Genomic DNA, 24,515 nt, shown 5'->3' with positions numbered 1-24,515 from the left:
CATTTTTGCCTCTGGCACATAGGAGAGTCTCTTCCATCGGGCTGACAACCAAGTTAACAGAAAGGGCTCACGCAGTGCAGCCAAAGCTGCTCCTGACACTAGTCCTCTATTACAAACAGAAGGCAACATCTCCCATGCAGTGTTTGGTAAAAGCTTCTAGTAAAAGCCACATGCTTTATTCCTCTTCCCACTCACCAAGGAACTAGATGCCTATTTTTTAATCCATTTTTCCACCAAACCCCAAACCCATTGCATGTGGCTATTGAATGAATCGTCTCCCCCATTGAACGGAACCCTCAGAACCAGAAGACGATGGCAGCAGACAGGGAAAGGTCTTGCATCACTCTGTTTTTCAGGTGATCCCCATGACAATTCTATGCCTGTGAGGGAGATGAAAGGCCTTGGAGTGTAGTAGGAGAAATAGTAGAACAGCAGTTTCTAGGATGTGATTCATGATTCAAGGGTGCTTTTTGGAAAGATGGAAGGGTACAATCAGCATTTTGGAGCATGATACAGAGCTTATACAGTTACCATTGTAACTTCTTCATGTATACAAACTGGTCTGCCAGACTGAAAACCAAGCCAATTTGCAGTGTATTGCTAATGTATCAATGAAGTCAGTCCAAGTCTATCACATGAGTATACTTTTCTCAAACACTATCGCAATGAGCCATTCTTTATTTCAAAGTACCCTGAAAGTTAAACAGCGTGAAAAAAAGTGAAACTACACACTTAATCATATAACCAGGATAAGGCCAGTCAGATGCAGAAATATTTTCTCAATCATAGTGCTGCTACAAAGCTCAAACTCTGAATGGATAGCAGACTTCTGTTATTGTGTAGTAGGTAAATGTATACACCTCTGAAGCAATTTCAATCTATCCCCTCACTCAGAGGATAGGGAATAGCTATATTGGAGGCTAGGGCATAATTTTACAGGCTAAAAGTCCCTCCATGAGTAAAATCTTGCCACATTAAAAATCTGGATTACATTACAGAAGAACACTTACCCTCTTGGCCTTAAGAGCTACTGGCATTCAGCCCAATTAAAACAAATACAAGCTGATTCAATTAAGGATTGCATCCTGGAAGAGTCCTCAGTTCTTGCTTAACTTCAGCAGAATATATGGCAGATGTGATCATCTCCCCGTCTCGCAGTATATAGGCGTTAAAAAACATTACCCTCATCTCTGAGACTACAGCTGCCAAAAGTCATTTTAAAAGTTCTCACTTGTTATAACAATATTTATGATCTGTCCTGGAGCCCAGTTTGGTCATGCTGGAAAAAACAAAAAAACGGCCTCCAAAATACAAAAAGTAAACCTGATCTGAATTTGTAACAATGTTCTCTATGCCAATTACATCTGAGAACTTATAAAACTGTAACCTCATAACCTCTAGTCTTTAAATTTTACTTGCAAGTAAAACCTAGCTAAGCCAGATGCTAGTTTACTTCTGAATATATAACTTAGAAATGACATGACATATATAATACATAACTTACAGAAATGAATGTATTCCTCACATCCTGCACAGGGAGACTGAAGTATCAGTCGCTACAAAAGGGTTTACCAAAAATGAGGCAGCATTACACACTGCAGAACAGGAAAAGTTTCCCCTATGTGCTCTCAGCAATTCTGAGCAAGAATGATTTCTCTGATTCAACCATCTAAACATTTACCATCTGTTCTTCAAACTATTTTCTGCAGAATTATCAGGTCTCTTGTCCATTTATTAACTATTCTCCAGTACTTCTGAAATACTTTTCCATATCTCTCCTACATTTTTGGCTACACATTCCATTTCCTAATACTTCTAACAGCCCCTTTCACAATACTCAGAAAGATTAATAGCACAGTACAAACATTGAAGTAAAAGAAAAATCTTACAAGACAAAGGGAACAGAGAACTAAGCCCTACTGAAATACATTGTATAACTAAATTTACTCTCTTTAACTTGCTTCAACTTGCTTTTCTTTTCTGGCAAAAGCTTTCAACCAACAACCCACTCATCTCTTCCCCCTCCAATTCTTTATCTTTCCATTTTCTGCATGAGTTAAAAGTATTTTAGCCCAGACACCATACTCTACTCGTAGCTGTAGTCGGTTCTCTACCTGAAGGAGAAAAGATGACAGAAATACAAGCCACAAAAAGCACTAACCTGGTGACCTTGTCTGATCGACACATAGTTTTTCTGCTGACAGTTTCACCGAATGATTGTTTCCTTTGTGATGACAAAGCCATTAACAACTTATGACCCCTCTCAGGCATGGCAGGAACATCTCTGCATTTCTCCCACGTTTGGGTATTCCCAGGTTGAAAGCCACAGCTGTAGCTGCTGTCTGCTCAACACACAAAAGGAAAAGAAACCCTGCCCCAACTGCTTGTGCATCTGCACTGCAGCCAAAAGTGACGCCGAGGCAATGACTTGTTTCCTTTGTTACTTCCTGTTTCCCCCACTGTCAGTGGGCAGCACTATCTTTGTCAGATTTCCCAGCTTCCCAGAGAGGTTATAAATCAATTCCTGCATAGCTGAAACCTCTGACAGACATCAAGGTAGAAAGAAGACGGGATTTTCCAGTGCTCATTGTCTTCCTTCTCACCTTTCAATCGACCACTTTCCTATGGGAGAAAAAGAAAGTTGTCCTTTTTTCTCTCGGTGTACTCTGGCTCTCACACTGGCAGAGGCACAGATCAGAAATGCTGCCTGTGTTCCAGAAGAGCCTGTGCCTCAGGTACTTGCACTGCACCACAGAACTGTAAATATTTCATCTGTTTTCTCCCCCAGAGTTGGAGCTTGTCCTTCCCTCTTCAACCCAAGAAAATCAAAATCACCATTCTGAAAAATTCTGCAGCACAGACATACTTTAGAGCAAGTCTTGCCTGTACATTTGATGCTACACAAACCACAAAAGACAATAAAATTTGAATTCAAGAGGCTTACAATGCACAAATCTACAGGACAAATATTATCAACTGATGATGAATAAATAGCATTGTTTTACACTTATTTTCATCTGGAGTTCTTAAAAGGCTTCAAGTGTTTCACTGACTTGTTTAGATTTAAACAATATTCCAGGCTCAAAAGTTTGAACAAGACAGAAACAACTAGAAAGTTTCACAGTGATGAACAAAAAAAGTATGTCAAGAAAAGTTTACTTCACATATTTTTGGGGAAACGGACATGAATCTGTACCCCAAAATAGAAGGAAGAAGTCTCCATACAACATCCCTTTTTGTAAGCTACCCAACAGTCAAAGCACAAAAGAAAGTAACTTTCAGATACTGCTCATGGCTGTATGGGCTAGAAAAACAGTTCTCTCACCACAGGGCACCTACCAGGCTCTAGAGAAGGGGAAATTAAACCACAAATACCACACACCTGTTGTTAGCCAAAAGGATCAGCATATCAACACAAAGATCCCAGTACTCTTCAGTAAGGATCAATACCCACTTGTCTCAGTGGCTTAACAGATTTTTCACACAGAAGAGTACAGCTCAGTGGTTTGTGAATTAAATTCACTTGTTTTATTTGCTACCGTATCAGTTACCCATTGAAGGCATACGCTCTAAAGCAATCTTTCCTCTCTGACTTCTCTGTTATCTAAGCATACTCTTCTAAACTGGCATTAGCATCTTTGCAAGCTTTATCTCCAACTCAGTAAAAAAACTAGAATCAGAACGACAGCACTTGAGTATATGTAACACTGGAAAAAACCCTTCAGTTCCTCTTTCCCTTTTCTGATGTGACACACCTAACTCTTGGTTTTTCCCTCCAAACTCCACAACTTACAGTACCACGGTCTTTGGCTTCAACAGTCTCATTAAACCTTGCCTCCTTTATCCAACATGTGTTCCTGAGGTACTGCTTTTCCTCTCTAACCTTTCTGATGCTGTCCTCTCTATTTCTTCATTTTAGTACTCAGAGATGCAGCAGGATTTTTCATTTCAAGTTCCAAGATCCCATTTCAACTTCTCTGGTGATTTCCAACACCATCAAGATGTTCCCAGAGTCAGAACAGAAGCCACTTCACACACATGCAAGCTGGTGTTCCACCAAGGAACAACCAAAGTAGTTTAAATGTTTCACAGTTTTGGGAGACTGAAAATTCAGCTTTCTAGAAGAAACATTTATCAGAAGGATTGTATTCCAGAATTGCAAATAAGGAATCTGAAAAGACATGAAAACTCTATGGATTTGATTGACATGTCTGCCAGGGAAGTGAAAGCATTAAATATATCCTTCTTCACAAAGCAAAATTCTGTTATGCACGGACCTTTGGTATAAGGTTTTCAGACCACTAACCTTCACTTGTCCCCATGAAATCAGTGGTGAGAAGTAGCCTTGCACCAAGATAGCCGAGGGAGAACTTCACTCCAAAGGAGATACTTCTCTTCTTTAACATTATAAGATATCACTCAGATAGCCTTAAAAGGAAGAACCAAAGCATCTGGAACCAACACCTGGATTTCATTCCAGCAGGGCCGCTGCCCGAGGAAGTCAGCCAGTGTTCTCTGCCATTATCAGGAACAGCTCTTGCTGGCAGTCAAAAGCAATCCTACTTATCATTAGTTAATGGGATGCGAGGGCACAAACACATCTGGCAGAACACTGTTCTTGCCAGTATAAATTCACTTGTCTCACCACAGCTCACAGGGCTGAGCTGTGTCTGCAGCAGGGGCGCTTCCTCTTGCTGACAAATTTACAGGAAACTGCAAGAACGGACTGTAAATAAAAGCAGCACAAGAAGAGCGCAGCAACAAGCAAGGCAGAAAAATTAACAAAGCACTAAAAAATTAAAATAGCATGAAAAACACTTTCTTCCAGCTGCAGCAAGTCAGCTCAGTAGTTAAGTTCCACTCAGAATAATGTAAGAATTCATACATTATATATTTCCATAAAAGCCAACCATATAGTAAGACATTAAGGAAGGATGTTCTGTTAATCCTTTACTGACTTTAATGTTTGAATCAGGAGTAGATTATTCGAAGTTTTATTATTTTATTGATTCTACCAAACAAGTTTAGACCCAAGTTTCTAGATGACAGTGGAAACACAGACATTATATTGAGAGATAATATATTTGTCAGCTGCATACTTCACAAGTGCAGATTGTAAAAAATCAAGGGTAAATTACTCGCCTGAACCCTTCATTTATTAAGTAAGGCAGTCTCGTGAAAATACAAATAACCATGCATCAGAACTATTTCTGCTGGGTGAACTGCATTATTATCTTAAAAAAAAAAAAAAAAAAAAAAGATAAATCAGCAACAAGGAGAAGAAACGAGGCCAAAACTTCCAAAAATCCTCTTTCAATGTCAAAAGAATTCATATACTTTAAATTTCAACTATCATCTCTTCCTTCAACTTACTTTAGAAGACCTGAAGAAGTCCTAATAATATTTTTACTTATTTATTACATATACTTAAAATAGGCAGCTGAAGTCTTGATAACATGTATTTAATCTAAACCCAAGAAACACTTCAAGTCAGAAAGCTTCCAAGTTTCTACTTATTCTCCAGTGGCTCTTAGGTTCTGAACATCTATAGACATATTGTTGGCTTGGAACTTAAGAAAAAGCCAGCCAGCACTGGTCCACAATAAGTAAGTCATACCTCAGAGAAAGAGCATACCAATTTTAAAACAAAGTTTTAACTTTTCATGATTGTTTCATCAGTTTGGCACTCATCCTAGAAGATATCATCATGACTGATTTTGGGATACAGTTAATGTCATATATTGCTCAAACATCTGTAAAACAAAGTAGAGTCACAAAGTACTTGCAGTATGTGCATAGCTTCTAAAAAAGCAAATTAGATTGTGCAGCTGGAAGACAAAAACCATCTGCAAACTCTCAATATAAGGACATTCTTATTTAACAGGTTCACTTACACCAGCCAGCCTTGAAAAATAATGCAGGGCTTTATATTAATGTATTGTAGGGCCCCTCACTCCCAGAAAGACATTGAAGGGCTGGAGCGTGTCCAGAGAAGGGCAATGGAGGTGGGGAAGGGTCTGGAGCTCAAGTCCTGTGAGGAACAGCTGAAGGAGCTGGAGGTTTTTAGCCTGGGGAAAAGGAGGCTCAGGGGAGACCTTCTCACTGTCTCCAATTCCCTTTCAGGAGGTTGTAGCCAGGTGAGGGTCGGTCTCTTCTCCCAGGTAACAAGTGACGGGATGGAGGAAACAGCCCCAAGTTGTGCCAGGGGAGATTTAGGTTGGATATTTGGAAAAAATTCTTCACAAAAAGGGTTGTCAAGCATTGGAATGGGCTGCCCAGAGAAGTGGTGGAGTCACCATCCCTGAAGGTATTTAAAGAATGTGGATGTGGCCCTTTGGGACATGGTTTAGTGTTGAATAGGGTGTTGGTGCTAGGTTGAAAGTTAAGACTCGATGATCTTAGAGGTCTTCCCCAACCTAAATGGTTCTATGAATTAAGATCAGTACAGCTGTTCCAGCATAATTTTCAATGTTGCCAATTTTGTTATGTGTAGCTTTTCAAGTGTAATGGATTTCTAATGAATCAAAAGGCCCCTCAAAACTGTATAGGAGCATTCACCCAGGGAGTTAACTGGGTGAAGTCTGTGCCAGTCAGACCACACCAGTAATATTTGGTAAAAACACTTAAAGTAGAAGGCAAGTCCTGAAGATAATTTGCTGCCTTTTTTTTCTTTTTATATAAATTCAGATACATTACCAACATTCCATTTTCATTTACTATTGAAAATAGATGAACACATTCTTTGTTCCTTTTAACTGTTACTTATATACAAGGTCCTTGTACAAAAGACTGTAAATGCCACTATGGCTATGATTAACTGCTCTTTCATCAGTGCTCATAGAACAATTTAAACTAGAACATAGGTAAAAAAAAAAAAAAAAGTAACTGAGCAGAAGTATAAACGTGATTGCCAAGATCCTATTCCTGCTGACAGCTGCAAAGGGAGTTTCCCCAGATACACATAGATACTGAAAGTGGGAGTTTCCACAAATGATTTATTTCCTTGGCAGAAGTTTTCAGATCCAAGATATTACTGTTAAAACAATTTTACTGCTAGGCTGGTTTGTGATTAACTGCACACAATTCTATCACTAAGGTACTCAAAACTGGTAAATTAGGAAGCACTGTTGGATGCCAAAATAACTTCTGCTTAGATGTCAAAACAGCTTTCAGCATTTTAGCTGATGGACCATTGAATTTTAGTAAAAGCAACACCTAAATATAGGCTTTCAGAAATGTATTGGAAGGGGTCAAATATCCATTAATGATCTGACAGGTATATTTAACCAACAGACATCTCGCCATATGAAATTAAGTCTGTTGTTAGGAAATATTTTTTCGCTTTCTTAGAATTTTACTTATATTGATTTGAAGTACATCAAGTGTCCAAGGGAAGGAAACAAGAAAAGTGATTTAATTTTTTCTGATACTGAGGCATTTTGGCAAGATATACAACAGCCATGAGTTCATTGTATACTGTGCTTGTACAAGACTAACGTAACTGTGGTCCAAGACTACCACAGCAAGTTAAAGAGAGTATTTTGTCTGAAGGAATATGCAAATCAACAAGAAAGTTACTGAATTTAAGCAATTTTAAAACATTAGTGCAGCTGTATATTAAAACCAACAAAACCACGTAGAGTTTATAAAGTCCTTTTAAATGTCTATCCACAAAAAAACGCAGTGAGTAAATTCATAAACTCGCTGACCCCAATAACAAGCTACTAATTGAATCTTAAAGAAATGCAGCAAGCCCTGGTTTAGAGGAAGCATTTGGTCATGTCATCTATGAGTCCTTCAAGCCTGTGTTTCCCTCTCCTGGTGACTGCAGGAACCTTATAGTTAAGCAAATATATCTCTGCAGGCAAATGGCTGCAGCCAGAACCAAAGAGGAAGCTCAGCTTCTGCTAGACCCTGGAAAAACAAAACAAAACAAAGATTTTCTTTTTTTATTTTGCTTGTTTAGAGACTTTTGATACAATTTAAAGACAGAATGTAACTGCAAAGACTCACTCTGTACTATACTGCTGTACAACACAGTAGTAGGTGGTGCTGGGTTTTAAATAATTATGCAGTGAAGCATCTCAGAGTTTGCTGTTCTCAGACTTGGAAACTCTGACTATGAACCAGAATATCCAAATAAGCTATTAACCATGCAAGTGTGATTTATAGAATTAGAAGGCCCAACTGGGTTTTATTGCTAATGGACTGTCCCCACCTTCAGCAGCTTTGAAGCTCTTAGTGCTCAAAGCCTCATGCAAGTAAGTAGGTGCACCAGAAACACGGATTCCTTATTCCAATTCCAGTTACTGTTCCCTTTTAAATCATGATACGAGCTTCTCCAAAGGATGTGGTAAAGCATAAGTGTTTTGCCACTCCCACCACAGAAACACTGGATCAAAGGACTGAAACAGGTAAGAGCATAGATTGAAATAATCAGGATTTAAAGCTACCATGTATTTCATCACTTGGGTAAATACTACCTTTGGGTTTTGGTGGGGTTTTGCTTTGTTTGTTTTTTTTTTTTAACAAACACCAGAAAGAAGAATCTCTGTAAGCTCATGCTTACTTTCTACAAAAGCTGAATTCAATTATAAACACCACATCACATATAGTTGGGATTTTAAGTGAAGATTTTTAAATGAAAACAAATGTACACTGCAAAGCTTCTTCAGAAAGAGAGCAGTAAACAAACAGTTTTAATTTGGAGGACAGGAGAGGAAACAGTCAATTCATATCACTTAAAATAACCATTAAAATGTATAATCACATGCAATGGGCTTCTTTTACAAGACAATTTGGACAATGGCCTTTTCTATTATCATTTCTTTATGGAAATCACTACTTCCTTCAGAAGTATGACTAAAAAGAAAGAAATTCATTCATCCTAAATCTTGTTTAAATGAACTCCAATAGCAAGGATTAGCCTGACATTAACTTAAGTCTCCAGAGCTGTAGAGCTGCATTCAGAAGTGAGTTCACGCAGGGCCATTTTCAAGCACTGAAAACTTTCATATGCAATATTTCATAAGATGTGAACAACAACAGTCATATTTTACACCATAGATCAGTCTGCCTAATCAAATATATTACTGCCATGGTGCCAGCAGTTTCCAGCAAGGTTTCTAAATAGGTACAAACCCCATGCATAATATTATGAAAGTAATGAACACCTGACAGTTAGATAGACCAAAGGCAAGGAGCTAACACACAAATTCTAGATTCTTACTTGCATCTGACCTTGATGGCACTTAGCTCTCCTCAAATCAGCTCCTTTCCTGACCTGTCCTGTATGTCAAGATACAACCCTTATATTTATAAGAGTATAACTTGTCCACTCTGGGGAAATGACTTCAGAACATTACAGATAATGGGAATGGATACAATGGTACTGCACATGTGAATCAAAACCCTTCCTGGATTGGTGCCCAGTAATGTTTCAGAGGAGGAAAACAAAAAAAAACCAAAAACAAACACCACAACAAAAAAAAAAAAAACCACCAAAAAAAACCAAAAAAACAAACAAACAACCAAAAAAAAAAAGCTGTAACAAATCTCACTTAGTGTATAGTGACCGAAAAACTGGAAATACAGAAATCCATCTCAGATTCCAAGATCTCAGTCTCTGGCACTTCAAAATTACTCCAATAAGCCCCTGACCTGCAAATTCTTAGGCTGGAAGAATATTCTGCATCTGTGTCAAGTTCTTACACTCTTCTGCAAGCTCTCCTCAGATCTGACTCCACACAGCTATTCCTGTTGTCCCATTAATGATCAAAAAAAAAAAGTTTGTAAACTGGAACACCCACTTTAAAAGACACTTCCACTTCCTTCCCACCAACTCTTTAAAATTATTCCAGACTAAGTTTGAATCTAGTAGGAGCCTGGAATCTTTTACATCCACTCTACATTCTAGTTAGATTATTCCCTCCCCTTTTTAAATTTGAAGATGCTTCTGGGCATCACATTAACCTAGCCTATCATAGAGAACTTGCTTATTTCCAAATCCTTTCTCAAACATATTAAAGCATCACCTATTCCTTCTGTTCTTAAAGTCACAAAGATGGTCCAAAGGTCATTTGGCTGATTCCTGGCCTCGCTGATTTTCACCACCGAAACTAACTTTTCTTTATTACAGACTAAAAAGAAACATGCACACACACACATATAGGAACACATATATATACACAGTTCTTAAATCACATATGTCCTATACGTCAGCAGCCCTTCTAATATTCTTGGCAGGATAAGCTACAAAGAATACATTGCCTTTGTGAACCATTCTTTTTTGTAGTTTCCTTGAAAAGCTCTTTCAAAACAGTGCAGCCAGACTCTTTACAGAGATGACCTGGTTATGACAGAAGGGCTCTCTTTTTCATGACCTCCGAAATCTTACATTTCTGCACTACCTGGAACTAACACTCATTATGTCCAAGGAGTCTTTCATTCTTAGCATTCTTTCATTTCCAGGTTTTGGTTCTACACTGAATTTATATGGAGCACGTAACATTTCCAGCAAAAGCTTTTACAAGATTTTACAGAATCTCTTCCTGCTATACAAATCCTAGATGTTCTTAAGGCATTCAAAGTAGAAATCACTTCTTGTACACAATGAAGAGCTGAAGCTGGATTTCACTTGCACAAAGGAAATCCAGAAATTTAGGTCAATGGGATTGGTCCTGTTTCAACCTAAGTAATCAAACCTGACATCTTTGTGTAGTAAACATAACAACAGTTCATCCAGACCCAAGCCAAACAACATCACAGATGCATTGACTCAGCTGTAGGAGTTACTGCCACCACAAAATAAAAGGTCTACAAAAGCTGAACTTTACAGGAAGAAAGTACTCTTTCTGCACATTTAAAAAATATTTAATGCTATTTGTGATATTTTATTTAGTGTTTGAAATCATACAGACTGATCCATTTAACATCGTCTAAAAAACTGCACTTAATAACTGTATCAAAGTGCAGCTGCACTTTGATAACTGTTTATATAAAAGAACTCTCAGCTTTGGAGGTGTACTAAAAAGCATTCAAAGTGCATTATACTCTGTCCAAAAAGCCTCGTCTTCTTCCAGAAAGTATGTGACAATCTTTGATGCATTCTAGTAATTTATATTTAAATAATAAGCCACTATAAATTTCCAAGATGAAACAAAGCTAATTTCCAATTTCTGTCAGGTACATATCCAACAGATCAAAACTTAACAAGCCCAACAGTTCAAGCTACCATTATCCCCTTACATACTCAAAAATCTTTTGTCTACAGAATTTTATGAAAAATTTCTAAATTCGGTATCATCACAGATTAGCAAAGACTGATATAATGACAAAGTCATTGTGGGCCACATCCATGGCTCCACTGCCACTTCCTGTCCCGTGCAGTCTACCAGAGAACCAGCAGCTGGCATGGTACAGTCAGAATAACAAGTGCAAAGACTGCGCTAGTTACAGTTTAACTGGATGTGAAAAAATAAGCCTTTAGTCAGCAAGGACAGGAAAATTGTTGATGAGATCTTCCTATGCTCTGTATACATTGCAAACTTAAAGCTTATGTTTTTTGCTCCTTTGGAATGCGGTATTGTTTCTCTTTATTATTTTTCATTCCACTTTGTTAGAGATTAAATTGTTCAGTTAGAAATCACAAGAAATCTATTCCCCAAGATTCACCGTTCACTTGACATTTTGGCTCCTCTACAGAACAGTATCAGCAACCCTTTGCATTCTAATATAAGCTCCCTCTTCTTTTTCTAAACCATTTTGCTCAAATATGCAACATAACCCCATCAGACTTAAGGTCACTAGAATAAATTGTGAGTAGTGACGCAGTTTATCTTCTTAACACAGGATTTTTAGGAACACATCAGGTTTATACTTGCTTTTTATGTGGACTAACACCTGAGTATCAGGCCAAATTCATATTTGGCTTTACCTCCGAGTTGCTAAAAATCCTAAAATCTCAACAATAAGAAACTAAAAAAAAGAGAAAAGGAAGTCTGCCCAGCATCACTGCTACAACTGGAAAGGGCTGTGGGGAGACAGAGCTTTCTTGCAACTTTTGTTTCTGTCAGAATGACACTTCAAGCTCCTGATTCATGTGTCAGGTGTGTTTCTTCCACATACCTTCTCAATTAACACAGACCAACAAGTGCATTTAGAGCAAAATTCTACCAAGCCATGCACTTCATCTGCTTAGGGCTATAAAAATTACAGGGCATGAGTAACATGTGGCAGGCAAATTACTCAGTATGTCAACTAGAAAGAAATGGTACAGGCATAGAAACAAGGATTAATTAGAAGCATCTAATTAATATGTTTCCTGCTATCTAAAATAGAACAGAACACTCCAGGAAGGAATAGAATTGTGTAAAGTTGCCAAACGACAAGTTTCAATAAAAAAGACTTCTGTTTGCTACACTTCATAGCAAAGACACTGCTGCAAATACCTTCTGCTTGGCTTTCTCTTGTCAATCCAGTTCTCTTGTCAATCTTGTTCCTTGGAACAAGACCTCCAACTCAGAAGAAGACACCTAACTCCCAGTTTGACTGCCCAGAAGAGAGCTTCCTACTACCAAGTAATTATTAAATACCGTGACATTGTTGTAGCCCATTAGATCAGCATTTAGTACATCTTTGCTAATTAACAGATTTGTCGTCACTAAGCCCTTGCCACCTGCCAACCCAATTCTGCTGGGGAGACAAACCCCCGAGTGCAAGTGCACAGGTGGCATCAGCAGCACCCTTTTCTCCCACTACCATATCCTTCTACCCCTGGCAGTCCTCTCATTCCTCTAGGATCAGTGAATGAAGCAGAGGAGCCACCAGGGAGGAGGACAAACACAACTGCTCTCCACTGAAGGAATGGGGATGCCACGCAGCCATGGAGAAACAGACTGGCAGCAGAGGCACAGCAGGCACTGTGCCAATATGACAGACAGTTTCCAGACCTAATCACTTTGGTATCATCTAGTACTGTGTACATTTGGAAACACAGTATTCCATTCTATCAGCATTGTTTACATCATTATGAGAAAGCTTATGTGCACCTCAAAGCAAAACGTGAGATTTAACAAGTCCACACATCCCTCCAACAGTGCTTCAATTGGCCTCTTCAGACACTTGGATCAGTGGCATCCTGAACTACAACCTTCTTCAGAGCAGCTGTGGTATTTGCCAAGGGACAGAAATAAAGGCTTTTTCTTTTTTTTTTTTTCTTTTTTGGAGGCGGGGAGAAGAAGGCAGGAGGCAGATGACTCACTGAGGCTTTGAGTACTGAAGGAAAAAAGAATTTCACTGTGAGCTCTTCCCATAACCGCTTCCCGCAAATCCAGTAATTTCCTCTATGTGGCTAGAGAACAGTTTGGCTATCTAACTCTGTTCTCCTAGTTTAAACATGAAGAGTGCATTTAAAATATTCCTCTTTCCCTTCCAAATTTCCCATCCTCCCCCACTGCATAGTCACACATCAAGTATTTATTTAGCATAATCCCAGCAGTCTGCCATGCTTAATTTGCTCCCGAGTAAGAGTACCCACACAAGCTTATGAATGGTGGGAATGGAATACATCTGTGCCAGACTATGCATCATCTTATTATTTGTTTGGGTTCTCCTAAACCCAGGATGACAACTCTGTTGTATATAACCTCATTATTTTTTTTTTTCCAACACAGTTTTCTACTTGCAATTCTCTAGGAGGAAGAAAACTACTAATCTTATAGTAAGACTTGTGTGCCCCTCCTGCAATGGGTGTTTTGTCTTCTCAGAAAAGCCTTTCTGGTGAGCATTCTGATGAATATATTCACCTATATGCACCTAGTCCTAATGCAAGTCTCCAGTTACATACTGAAGGTAAGGACTCTTTCATAGACATCAAACAGAGACTTCAGAGGACTGATAGACCCGTGCTCCTGTGTGTGCTACACCCACTTTGACAGCAGAAATTGTATTTCCCTACGCAATGTGTACAAAAGTCTATATACACAAATCCCACTTCACTCTCTTAAAATGCACAGTGCTTTGGAAACATGCCTACCTGGCATCACAGTGGAGGCTGATTAACTGACTGAAAAATTACAGTGGAAAGCTTGAATGTTTAAGCCTGACTGATTAAAGGCAATTAACAGCTGCAGATGCTCAGCAGCTGTGCAAGCCAGGTTACTTTTTTCCCAAACATAGTTCAAAGTGCCTTATTTTGATTAGTCAAGCTTACAGATCAGTTTTGAATGCGCTAATTATAAGCCTTTCATCTGCCAGTAGGATCTGTAGGATCTGTCATAGTCCAGGTTTCTTTATGCTAAATTTCTCTTTATATCATTGTCACAAAAAAAAACCCCAACAAACCAGTAGGGAAAAGAAGCTAATCCCTCCAGGAAGAGGTACAGAACAGAACACAAAGAAAGATGGGTAGCTCTTACACAAGCCTATGTATCTAAGGTGTACAGTCTTATTGGTATAAGGAAATACCAGAAGCTGACTTCAGTACACAGCTTAGTGAAAACAGTGACTACCAGGTCTGTGTAAAAGGTTTAGGAGACAATACATATTATGTAATGCAAACCCAATATTCAGTCATACCACAGTGCTCCGAGAGAAGAGCTGCTCCACTTGAGGAAATAACTGTCCTGCAGTTGTAACACATTGAACTGAAGTCACTTCAGAGCTCCAGCTTGATCTAGGAGAAGCAAACAATTATGTGATATGTTGTAATAGAATTACTGTTAAGCAACATCAAGGTAATGATTTACTCTTTTTAGTAGGGTTGTCACAAGATTAGAGACTAATAATTCAAGCCTCTGCTGCTTGGTTGCAGGAACTAGCTCTGAAGGTTAACTATGGTCTGGTTTGAAAACCAACCTCAGCACTTGGATGCATGCAACTTCTGATGAAGTTAAGTGGAACTAGGTAGACTTCGAGGTGGAATTTGTAAGGGTGTGGCACTTAAACCAAAACTTTTTACTTTGCAGTAGAGTTTTAACAAGTTTTACAAGTACACCAATAGAGAGATTGTCCATCACCCAAGTTGATGTTTAGAAGTATGGTAGGTCTTGTAAAATCATGTAAGAACTAATGAAACATGAGATGACCATTTCAAAGAGATTTTGACTCGCAATAAGATTAACATGAAGATATTGAAAGAAATCACAAATAAAAAACTAATTGCTAATTCTATGAGTATTTTTAAAAAACTGTATTTGTAAAAATGACTGTTTCTAGAGTGATGATTAATGTCTGCCACTACAGTAGCTGGAGTTAAAATTAGAACAAGGAAACAAAGCTTCCTACAAAACCACTTTTTTTTTTGTCTTACAAGACATATTTCACCACACGAGACCAAGGTATTCACGACACTCTACTTCCACCTCTCCTCTTCCTTTTTTGTTACTAAGCAGTTGTTACATGAAAAATGAAAATTAGTAAAACATACTTTTACATTTATTAAAATCTATTTCAGGATCTGAGATGCTGCCCTGAAGTGCTGCATTAGTACAGACAAAGTCATCTCAGTGACTGATTTCAGCAGACTAAAGCTCTGCTGGAGAGTACGAAGCTTATTTTTTCTGGAGAAGAACTGAACACGGAAGTGGGAACTGACATGTTAAGTAAGATTTCCCTCTTCCAAGGGTTCCTGTTTTTTATTTTGCATATTTTTAAGTGAAAAACTCAATGATAATAGAAGATGAAGCTTTGCTTTTGTTTAACAATTAATTATTAAATTGCACAGCACAGGTTCATGGTTCACCTAAATAGGAATACTGCCAGCTAAACTAGACCTGACCTTATTTCCATCTGTTACAGCCAATGAACAACACCGAAAGATGCAATTCAGCTGGCAGTTCCAGGCTGGCTAACCCGAACAACGAAAAAGTACGTTTACACTGAGTAACAATGGAGTTCAGGGCACTGAAGTCCAATCTAAATTCACATTCTTGTCCTTTAAGAGAGAGAACCCATTCATGCAGACTCTATTTCCACCACCCAGTATGGTTTTGTTTCATTTTCTTGACCATACAAGTACTAAGCCTAGGGATACTAAATTCTCCTACTTCCTTCTACAATTTGCTCTCCTCTTGTTTACTTGGCTACACTTCAAAATGAGAAATCTTTTGCCTTTAGTCATGTCTGTTATGCACAAATCACCTTTCATGACGAGTCTTGCAGCACACTTCCCATCATCTCTCTCTTGTCAACACTTAGACAAAGAAAGATCTCTGAGGTAGCAACAGTTCCAGACATGCACAGTGGTGCCACTGCCTCCCAGTCTTTTCTTTCCAAGTGCTGCCAGAAGCAAGAATGAATATCATTCAAACTCCAAAATGCAGGTTGTTTTCCTATAGCAAGTTGGGACCAATCTCTTAACTGGAACTTGGTAACCAGTCTTAAGCCAGGTGCTAGAAAATGACAAATCAGTTAAGACAGGAGATGAACTGGAACATAAAATACTAACAAGCCAACTCTAAGAACTGCATATATAACTAAATTTTTGGTGCACATATTACTGCCTCTCCTCTGCTTCTTTTAAGGCCTACTATGCTGAGGGATTTCAGTTTCTGTTTTCTTAAAGCTGCATGTTATCCTTCCTATTAGAGGAAAGTATTAAAACATACAATACAGGCACATGGGAGGAAAGTGAATAAAACATGCTTGCTTAAAATACAGACATCATCTTCTTCTTAGGGACCTCATACATGACCTTTGCATACTTTTACAGTGCTTCTGCCAGAAGCAATAGAATTCTATAATTTCAGGGGTTTTGTACTCTCCAAAAAAGGTTAAATATTACTCAGCATGGCCACCAGATTTTTAAAAAAATTAAGAGTGATATTTCACTCAGTTGTTGCTCTCATATGAGCTCCAATAGAAATTCCATTTTCATATTTAGAGGAAAACATCTGGCATGAAAGATTTCCTGTTTGAAGACTCCTTACAAGAGCGTTCATGATTAAAGGCATAAATCCAACTTTCTCCTAGCGCTCATTTATGGCAAAGGTGAAGAGATAACAAAATAAGAGCCTTGCTTAAATATGTCCAATAATTTTTCTATTTGGGATTGCAATATAGTCCCTGCACCGAAACAATCAAGAATATCAAAGAAGTGTTTTATGCAAGTCCTTTGTGCATGCACATGTCAAGGTATTGCACACATTAACAAAGTTTAGCTGCAATGTCTACTACATCAAGCAACAAAAACCATAATCTGTTTAAATGCACCACTCTAAAGTTTTCATAAAGTGATCTTGAATGTATGTGCAGGCATTAATTTTTCTAAATGCTTCATGAGAGAGTGAAAGTCTCTGTAAGCACCTAGATCCACTTTGAATAATGAGGAATAATCAGGAATTAACAAAGTCATCCTTAAGTGGTCACACACTACCATACATAGTAGCACCACCTACATAAATTAATCAGTCAAAATATAAAGAAAAGAACACCAAACTCCTGTATTCCTGCCCTAAGATATCCAAGGAAATGGTTTACCATGACCAAAACAAATTTCGTGTTTTTCTAAGTTAGAGCAGAGTGGTTGCATTTAACTAAGAGAAAAGTGTTTACCTTTTAAAAATGTAAGGATATAAAGTTAGTTTGAATCGGGAAGTTCCTTCTTTGACAAATTAACACTAGAAGAGCTGGGTTGGAATTAGACATACACATTTTCTAGAAGACAGAACAGATCTAATGATCCAAATGTACCTACAGTTCCATTAGGATGGAAGTGATTCTGATCATACATGATTAATGATGGACAGTTTTTCAGTTGATGTTATAACTTAGCATAAAGAAAATAAAAATCCAGAAAGCTTTAACCATAATCAGCTGAACAGTAAGAATTTTCAAACATTAAGAGGATGAAAACAAGCATTCCCTAGATTTCCTGAAGTTTTACTTGTGGCTTTTCCAGAAATAAAAGATTGCAAGGAAGCAAAGGTGTACTTTCCCTACCTCAGGGCAGCCATAGACATGAAAGTTAATCCAGCAACAAAATCCATCAAGCATATATTCCTAAATTTAGCCAGACTTACTTATTTCACACCAGCTATCTAGCTCAGCTCTTTACAGCTGTTTTAGGAGACAGATCCAGCACATCCACTTCCCATGAGGTTAAGATTTTTCAGAAGTACTTTAGAAAGAGTTCTAGCTACACATTAGGTGTCCCTGAATTAGCCTGGTTAAACCAGCCCATGACTACAGCAAAAAGACACAACAGGAATCCTCTCAATAAGCATGCAAGCTTCCCCCTTCTCTGCTCCTAAAAACAGTCTGCAGGAGCTGAAGCCATAAGTATTGCCAAGGTCTGATTTCTGAGTAATTGTAATTCTCTGCACTGAGATACTTGAAGATACTTGAAGTATCTTTCTGCCAAAGATATCCAGACATGCATAAGCACTGCAATAACACCAGCTTGGAAGAGATAAGAACTCGGTCATTATAGGAAATGAGCTAGCACACAAACAAAAGAAATAGATTATTTCAATTACGCTGGTATGCTGTAATAAGGGGAGAAGAACATTTAGGTTTGCTTCCATAGGAATTAATGTCTCTGCATTCTCCCCTAACTATTGCCCTGCTCAAAATAAATCCCTTATCGCGAGAAAAATTGTTGTCAAATTTCTGCATGTGTTTGATGAAATGTAGACTCTTCAACTCCTTTTCTTCGTAAGGAAAAAATAAGAAATTCAACATAGAAGAGTATGGAGAAGAGACAAGATTGAAAAAAAACTTCAAACGGACCTTGAAGAAATACTGTGTAGACAGTATATTGCTCTTAAAAAGCAGAGCATACCGAGATTTCTGCTGTGTGCTCTAGTCTAGTCATCTAAAGCAAGCAAGCCAATGATGCATAAGCTTGATAACATGATAAATAGCTCCTAAAGTTTACAACCATACCCAGTGTAGTTATACTGATGAAAATTTCAGTGCCTTCAATCCTTTCCTCATCATATCACAAAAGGCATAACTCATTTAGTCATTCCAGCATAAAGCAAGCAGTATTGATAGGAGGACAGGGTGTTGATTAACAAGAGTTAGCAATGGTTCATAAATATTGGAGGAACAGACAGTGACATATGTACATGTGATAACAGTATAAGAAATACACATTTCCTTTAGAACCGTATTTACAGAAATCAGTGCTTCTCAGATTACCTTTGAGGCTGCCTTAAGTCCCTCTGATTTCTACACTCTCAAACTCCCTTCCAACACTGTTCCACTACAGTACAGGTTCCAAAGCAATTGTGAAACAATGTTATGAGGAAATGCCTTCATGAACTAAGGTTACCTTAAAAAAAGGCCAGAAAAATGCTTAGCTACACAATACAGGTATGACCATCTAAGAGGTTCTTTTCTCTCTTCCATAAAAAAAAATCCCTATTAGAAGACAAAACACATTGTGGAAGAATCACTGTATCAATTAATATTTTCAAATCTGAACAAAACCAATTTTTTCTGGCTGTTCCCTGGTAGCTGTTAGGAGGCCTCACCATTGCTTACAGATCTATTAATCAATGCTACTGAGAGTCTGAGCTTCTATGAACTTTCCTGCAAGGCCCAGTAAAAGTAGCAAGCAAGCCAAGATCCCGATCCTACAGTAATACAAACTAACAGTTTACAAATAGTAGAGTTACTTACATCTGCAAGTACTTTTAAGATCAGGGCTTAAGCCAGAAACAATTAATGGACACAATATTTGCAGGGCTGCACATTCCAAACAACTTATGAAACTGTTGGATACTCTGACAAAAGCATAAGCTACCCATTGCCTAACATCCCATGCCAAAAGGACTAGAGGATCCACCAACACAAAGTCAATGTTTTCAGGTTAAAACAGACACCTCTCTATTACTGCTATCTTGTAACACAGAGCAATAAATGCACCAGCAACCTAAGGGCTGTGGGGCAAAGGGGAACACTGCAACCACCAGGTTTGAGTGTCAGAGGCACTTTTCCTACAGGTAAAATGATAAATATGTATGTGCCTTTTGGTCATCCATGTTTGTGTTTCAGTGCTGTAAAGAATAAGTTAACACTTCTTAAGGCATTTCCATTTCTACTTAACACTCATTACCAAAGTGCCTGCCATGTTTGATTTTCTGTCAAAGGAGACTGCTTCACATCCACTTAAGAAATTGCAGAAGGAGACTTTTCATGCCCCCTTTTTTACATTTTTTGTAGGCTAGCTAAATTTTTTAGCAACAATATTAGATTGGAAATCCAGTCTTTGAAGTACAAGGGGTTCTCCGCAGGAGTTTACAGATTCACAGTCAGCTGGTCAGATTGGCCTCAAACACAGGAATTTTCACTCAGACAGCCCTGTCTGAGGTTTCTGCAGGAACTTATCTTGGTGTGTTCATTCTTACTGCTTTGATAACTTCAAACCCTTTAACCCTTTCCAGAACTGTCATCTCTGCATCTCCCTCCTTTATAACCTTTTTTAAAAAGCTTTTTGTTTTCTGAACCTTTTAGCATGAAGTTTGTCACGCTTTGTAGAGAAGTTTATGGCAAGCTGAGAGATTTTAAAACAAAAAAATTACAAACAGGAAACAGCATTTAACCCACCACTAAGCTGACCAAGTACTGACTCCTCAGTAATGGAATATTGGCAAGGGGTATCTATTAATCAGCTCTCCTGCAACAGCAAGATGGCTTTAAAGTACGGTCACAGGAAAGGAAAGAAATGTGTTATGCCTAAAAGAAAAACAGCAATTCTGCTTTTGCCTAAAGCGTGAAGGAGGTACATGGAAGATATAAACTGCAGAGGCTTCAGCTCTACATTTCCTGTACAAATACAACCAAAAATAATCAGAAGAGGTGTATAATTATTCAGATCTAAATTTGTTTCATAACCGGTGACACGCTAACCCTAAGAGCAGAGAAAAAGTGGAGATTTGCTTTTCACAGTAAGAAACATACAAGTTTAATGCAATTAACTTCCAAGAGGAAACTTCAGCGCACAGCCAGACCAAGAGCACACATCAGCAGGAGACTGTGTGACATGCACGAGGAACTACTGCACCTGTAGTGATGAATTTAGACACAGCACGAGGCCAGTTCTGTCCCACTACTGACCTGTACTTTGCCAGCATCAAGACTCCAGAAAAGAGGTCTTAGCAGACAGGCCTCCCCTGTAGGAGGGGAAACATTTATCCACCACCTCAATTCATTTGGGATAGCAGTATCCAATTTGCACTGGTCTCTTGGGGATAAAAGCTGACAAATTAAATAAGCACATGCCAGGTGTCCTCACTCTCTCCTGGTACAAGAGGTGCAGTACACAGCTTGCACACAGCTTATACCTGCAGATGGATGCAAACTTCATACCTAGACTGAAGTGACAGATGTGACCCAAGTAAGAGGGGGACGGCTTCCAAGATTAAAGCAGATTGGAACACTGAAGAAAATGCTGTAAAATGCATTTGTACCCTATGTTTCACTGCTATGTTTCAACTCTAAAAAGCCTTGCTTCATCCTTTAACATGTATTTCTATTATCTCTGGAATCATGCTAGGAAATGACTCCTGATGCTCCCAACTCAACACCAAAGCTGCAGCTCAACACAAGTGGGCCATACAGCTCTTCCACTCTTCCCTTCCCAAAGGAAAGCACCCACACCGTTTTTCCGCCCCCAGAAGAGCCTTTCCTTCCCCCACGGGCGGACTCACACCGACGACTCTATCCCACGTCCCACCTGCAGGTGATCAAAGCGGCACCGAACAGAAGGCGTAAACCCATGCAACAGGAGACACGAGGCGTCTTCCCGCTGTTTCCCTCGGAGCCGCGGGACCCGCACCTTGCACAGGGAACCCGGCCGCTCTGGGGCCGCCACCCCGCGGCTTTCCCCGCCCGGCACCGGGGCTCTGCGGGGGCCGGCTCGGCACGGCGCTTCCCGAGGCTCCCGTGACTCACCCGAGGAGTTTCCCGGCGCCCTCCGGCAGCGCCGCGGCGGGAAGGAGCCGGGAGAGGCGGACACGCGGGGGGCCCCGAGCGGGGCGAGGGCCGGGCCGGGCAGCGGGAACGCCCCCGCCACCCCGCTGGGACAGGGGCTCGCCGCCGCCGGCACACGGCGCTCACCTCCGCCGCAGCCCGGCTCAGCTCCGCGGGCAGCCGCCACCGCCGCGCCGGCCGCTCATCCCCACTGCGGCCAGCGCGCCCCGCGCCCGCCCCTTCCTTCACCTGCCGGGGCCGGCCCAGCCTCCGCTCCCGCCTCCCGCTCCCGCCCCGCCGGCGCCGCCCGTGGGAGCCGCCGCTGGGAGCTGCCGGCGGGCGGGGAGCGCCGCCCCTCCCGGGCAGCCGGGCGGGGAGCGGGCAGCGCTGGGCCGGAGGGGCAGCCGGGCTCTGCCGGGGTCCGGCCCCAGCCGGCCGCCTCTCGGCTCTGCCAGGGCTGCCTGTGCTGAACGCTCCCGGCGGCCACTGCTTCGGGTCTGTCTGCACCTGGCACAGCATCGCAGAATCCTGATCATCCAGTCACACCTATGACCCAACGCCACGGTGTCAACCAGACCATGGCACTGAGTACAGTCTTCTCTTAAACACCTCCAGGGACGGTGATTCCACCACGTCCAGAAGCTGGAGCCCCAGAGGACGTGACCTGGGGATCGGGTTTTGTGTGACTGGCAGCAGGGTCTGACACAGGCGCCTGCCCGGAAGGCAACAGGGGCAGGGAGAAAAGAGGTTGTAGCATACCTGCAAACGGTGACGTTCCTTTGCGAGCGTCCTGTGCCCATCGGGAGCCCGCGGAGGCACTGTCCCAGCTGTCTTGTGTCCTTCGGGAAGCCCGTGCAGGCACTGCCCCAGGCCTGGAGCACTGCAGGGATGGCCGGCTCGGCCGGGCTCCATGGACACAGGCGGGCTCTCCGCGCCTCAGTGCCCGGCTTCTTGCTCCAGGGTCACTGCAGAGGGAGCCCGAGTCCGAAACAGCCGAGGGCCGGACCAGCCGTGCTGGCTCCAGGCTGGCCACGCACAGAGCCTTGCGTTGCCTCTGCACTCAACTCTCATTTTGTCCAGGTTCTCCTCACGCCCATGGTAGCTAGACTGCAGCTTACCTGTACTCACAGAGATGCTACATGGTTGGAAAGGTATCTTTAAGTTATCTAAAAGGTGACATTTAAAATTTGATAAGATAAAGTTTGCCTCATTCTCACATGTTAAATGTTAATATAAGATATACTTTTATTTCATTCAATATTTTGTTTGGTTTTCCATCAGCCTTTTATTGTATCCCAGGTATTTGGGGGGTGGGGTTTCTTGTAGATAAAAAAAAGAAGGGGTTTGGGGTTGTATTTTCAATTTTATTTGGGTTTTAGTCGTATGTGTCAGGGGAGGTTTAGGTCAGATATTAGAAAAAGGATCCTCACCCAGAGGGTGGTTGGGCACTGGAAGGGGCTCCCCAGAGAAGTGGTCACAGCCCCAAGCCTGACAGAATTCCAAAAGCCTTTGGGCAATGCTCTTGGTCATGTGGTGTGACTCGTGGGGATGGTGCTGTGCAGGGCCAAGAGCTGGACTCAATGATTCTTGTGGGTCCCTTCCAACTCAGCATATTCTGTGATACGAGCAGAGGATTGAAAAGGTAAAATTACATTTTAAATTATGCAGAAGCAAAATAAGAAAAAATATGAAGAATCTATTTTAAAATGTTCAGCAACTTAAAATGTGGTTTTTGTCTTGTAAAATTTATCTGAAGCAATATTACTAGTCTGATCGGTTTTAACTCCATTTACTTTTGTAACAAGAATGTAAATGAGAGAGCATCTAATAAGGCAGTATTCCCAAAACATTGATCATTGTATCATTCTGAGGCTTGTTTGAATAAAAGGCAGCAGCTTTTTTTACTGATTAGTCATCTAATACTTCAACCTAGTTTTAAAGCTTTTAACCTTCATGGCGGTACCAGAGTAGCTTCTGTGGTCAGAAAATAGGGCGGTAGTGCAATACTTCCTGTCAATGCCATTTATTAGTGCTTGTCTTGGTCATTCACAGAACTTTGTAGTATGAAGTAGCAAAGAGAATCCATCTTCTGATTACAATAGAGAGGGGTCTTGGTCTGTGAAATGAAAATCCCTGTGTTTAAAGTACAACAGAGACTGACTAAAGCTGGAAATGGTGTTTGGTGGCGACCTTTGATTAATTTGTAACATAAACACAGTGCTGTTAACAGCTGCCATTGGATTTGAAGGAGTCTCTATGTAAACAGAAAGACCATTTCTGAGTATGAGGAAGGCATTGCACTGGCAGGGCCTAAGGAAAATCAAGTTTCTTAAGCTTTCTCACAGCTGCAGCCAACAGCATCCTCAGGTTTCTGTTGCACAAAGACGGAGAGCTGTGTACAGCCTTGGGCAGGCTGGGTAACACAAGTCCCATATGAAGACCACAAGGAGGAACAGTGTTTGAGTGTAGCTCTTCCACCGATTTTGGTGTGAGTTCTGTGTCAGAACATCCTGACTGTTGGTAGAAATTACAGCGTTTATTTTCCTGCCTGACTAAACCCAGAACTTTCAGTCTCCAGAGAAAGCAGATTAGTGCAT

General features: G+C 40.5%; 1 protein-coding gene across 6 annotated transcripts in view; it reads right to left on the bottom strand.

Moving 5' to 3' along the window:
• Nucleotides 1-22,811, bottom strand: part of SH3BP2 (SH3 domain binding protein 2) — a 37,824-nt gene extending 15,013 nt beyond the window's left edge. Inside the window, exons 1-2 of one of the 6 annotated variants that reach the window (XM_032109622.1) lie at nucleotides 22,678-22,811; nucleotides 14,578-14,674 (exon numbers count right to left, since the gene is read on the bottom strand). Coding sequence is in view for 2 of the 6 variants with exons in the window: in XM_032109618.1 (XP_031965509.1) it covers nucleotides 2,162-2,271 (110 nt within the window). In the remaining 4 variants the exon portion in view is untranslated. Of the gene's footprint in view, nucleotides 1-2,161; nucleotides 2,445-14,577; nucleotides 14,675-21,682; nucleotides 21,824-21,900; nucleotides 22,092-22,677 lie in introns of those variants that run through there. The other 5 variants (XM_032109619.1, XM_032109620.1, XM_032109623.1 and 2 more) reach the window with 5 other exon arrangements.
• Between the last annotated feature and the right edge of the window lie 1,704 nt (nucleotides 22,812-24,515).

This window comes from Corvus moneduloides, chromosome 5 (genome assembly GCF_009650955.1).
Source record: "Corvus moneduloides isolate bCorMon1 chromosome 5, bCorMon1.pri, whole genome shotgun sequence".
Taxonomy (NCBI): Eukaryota; Metazoa; Chordata; class Aves; order Passeriformes; family Corvidae; genus Corvus; species Corvus moneduloides.
This window is presented reverse-complemented; position numbering and strand designations above follow the sequence as displayed.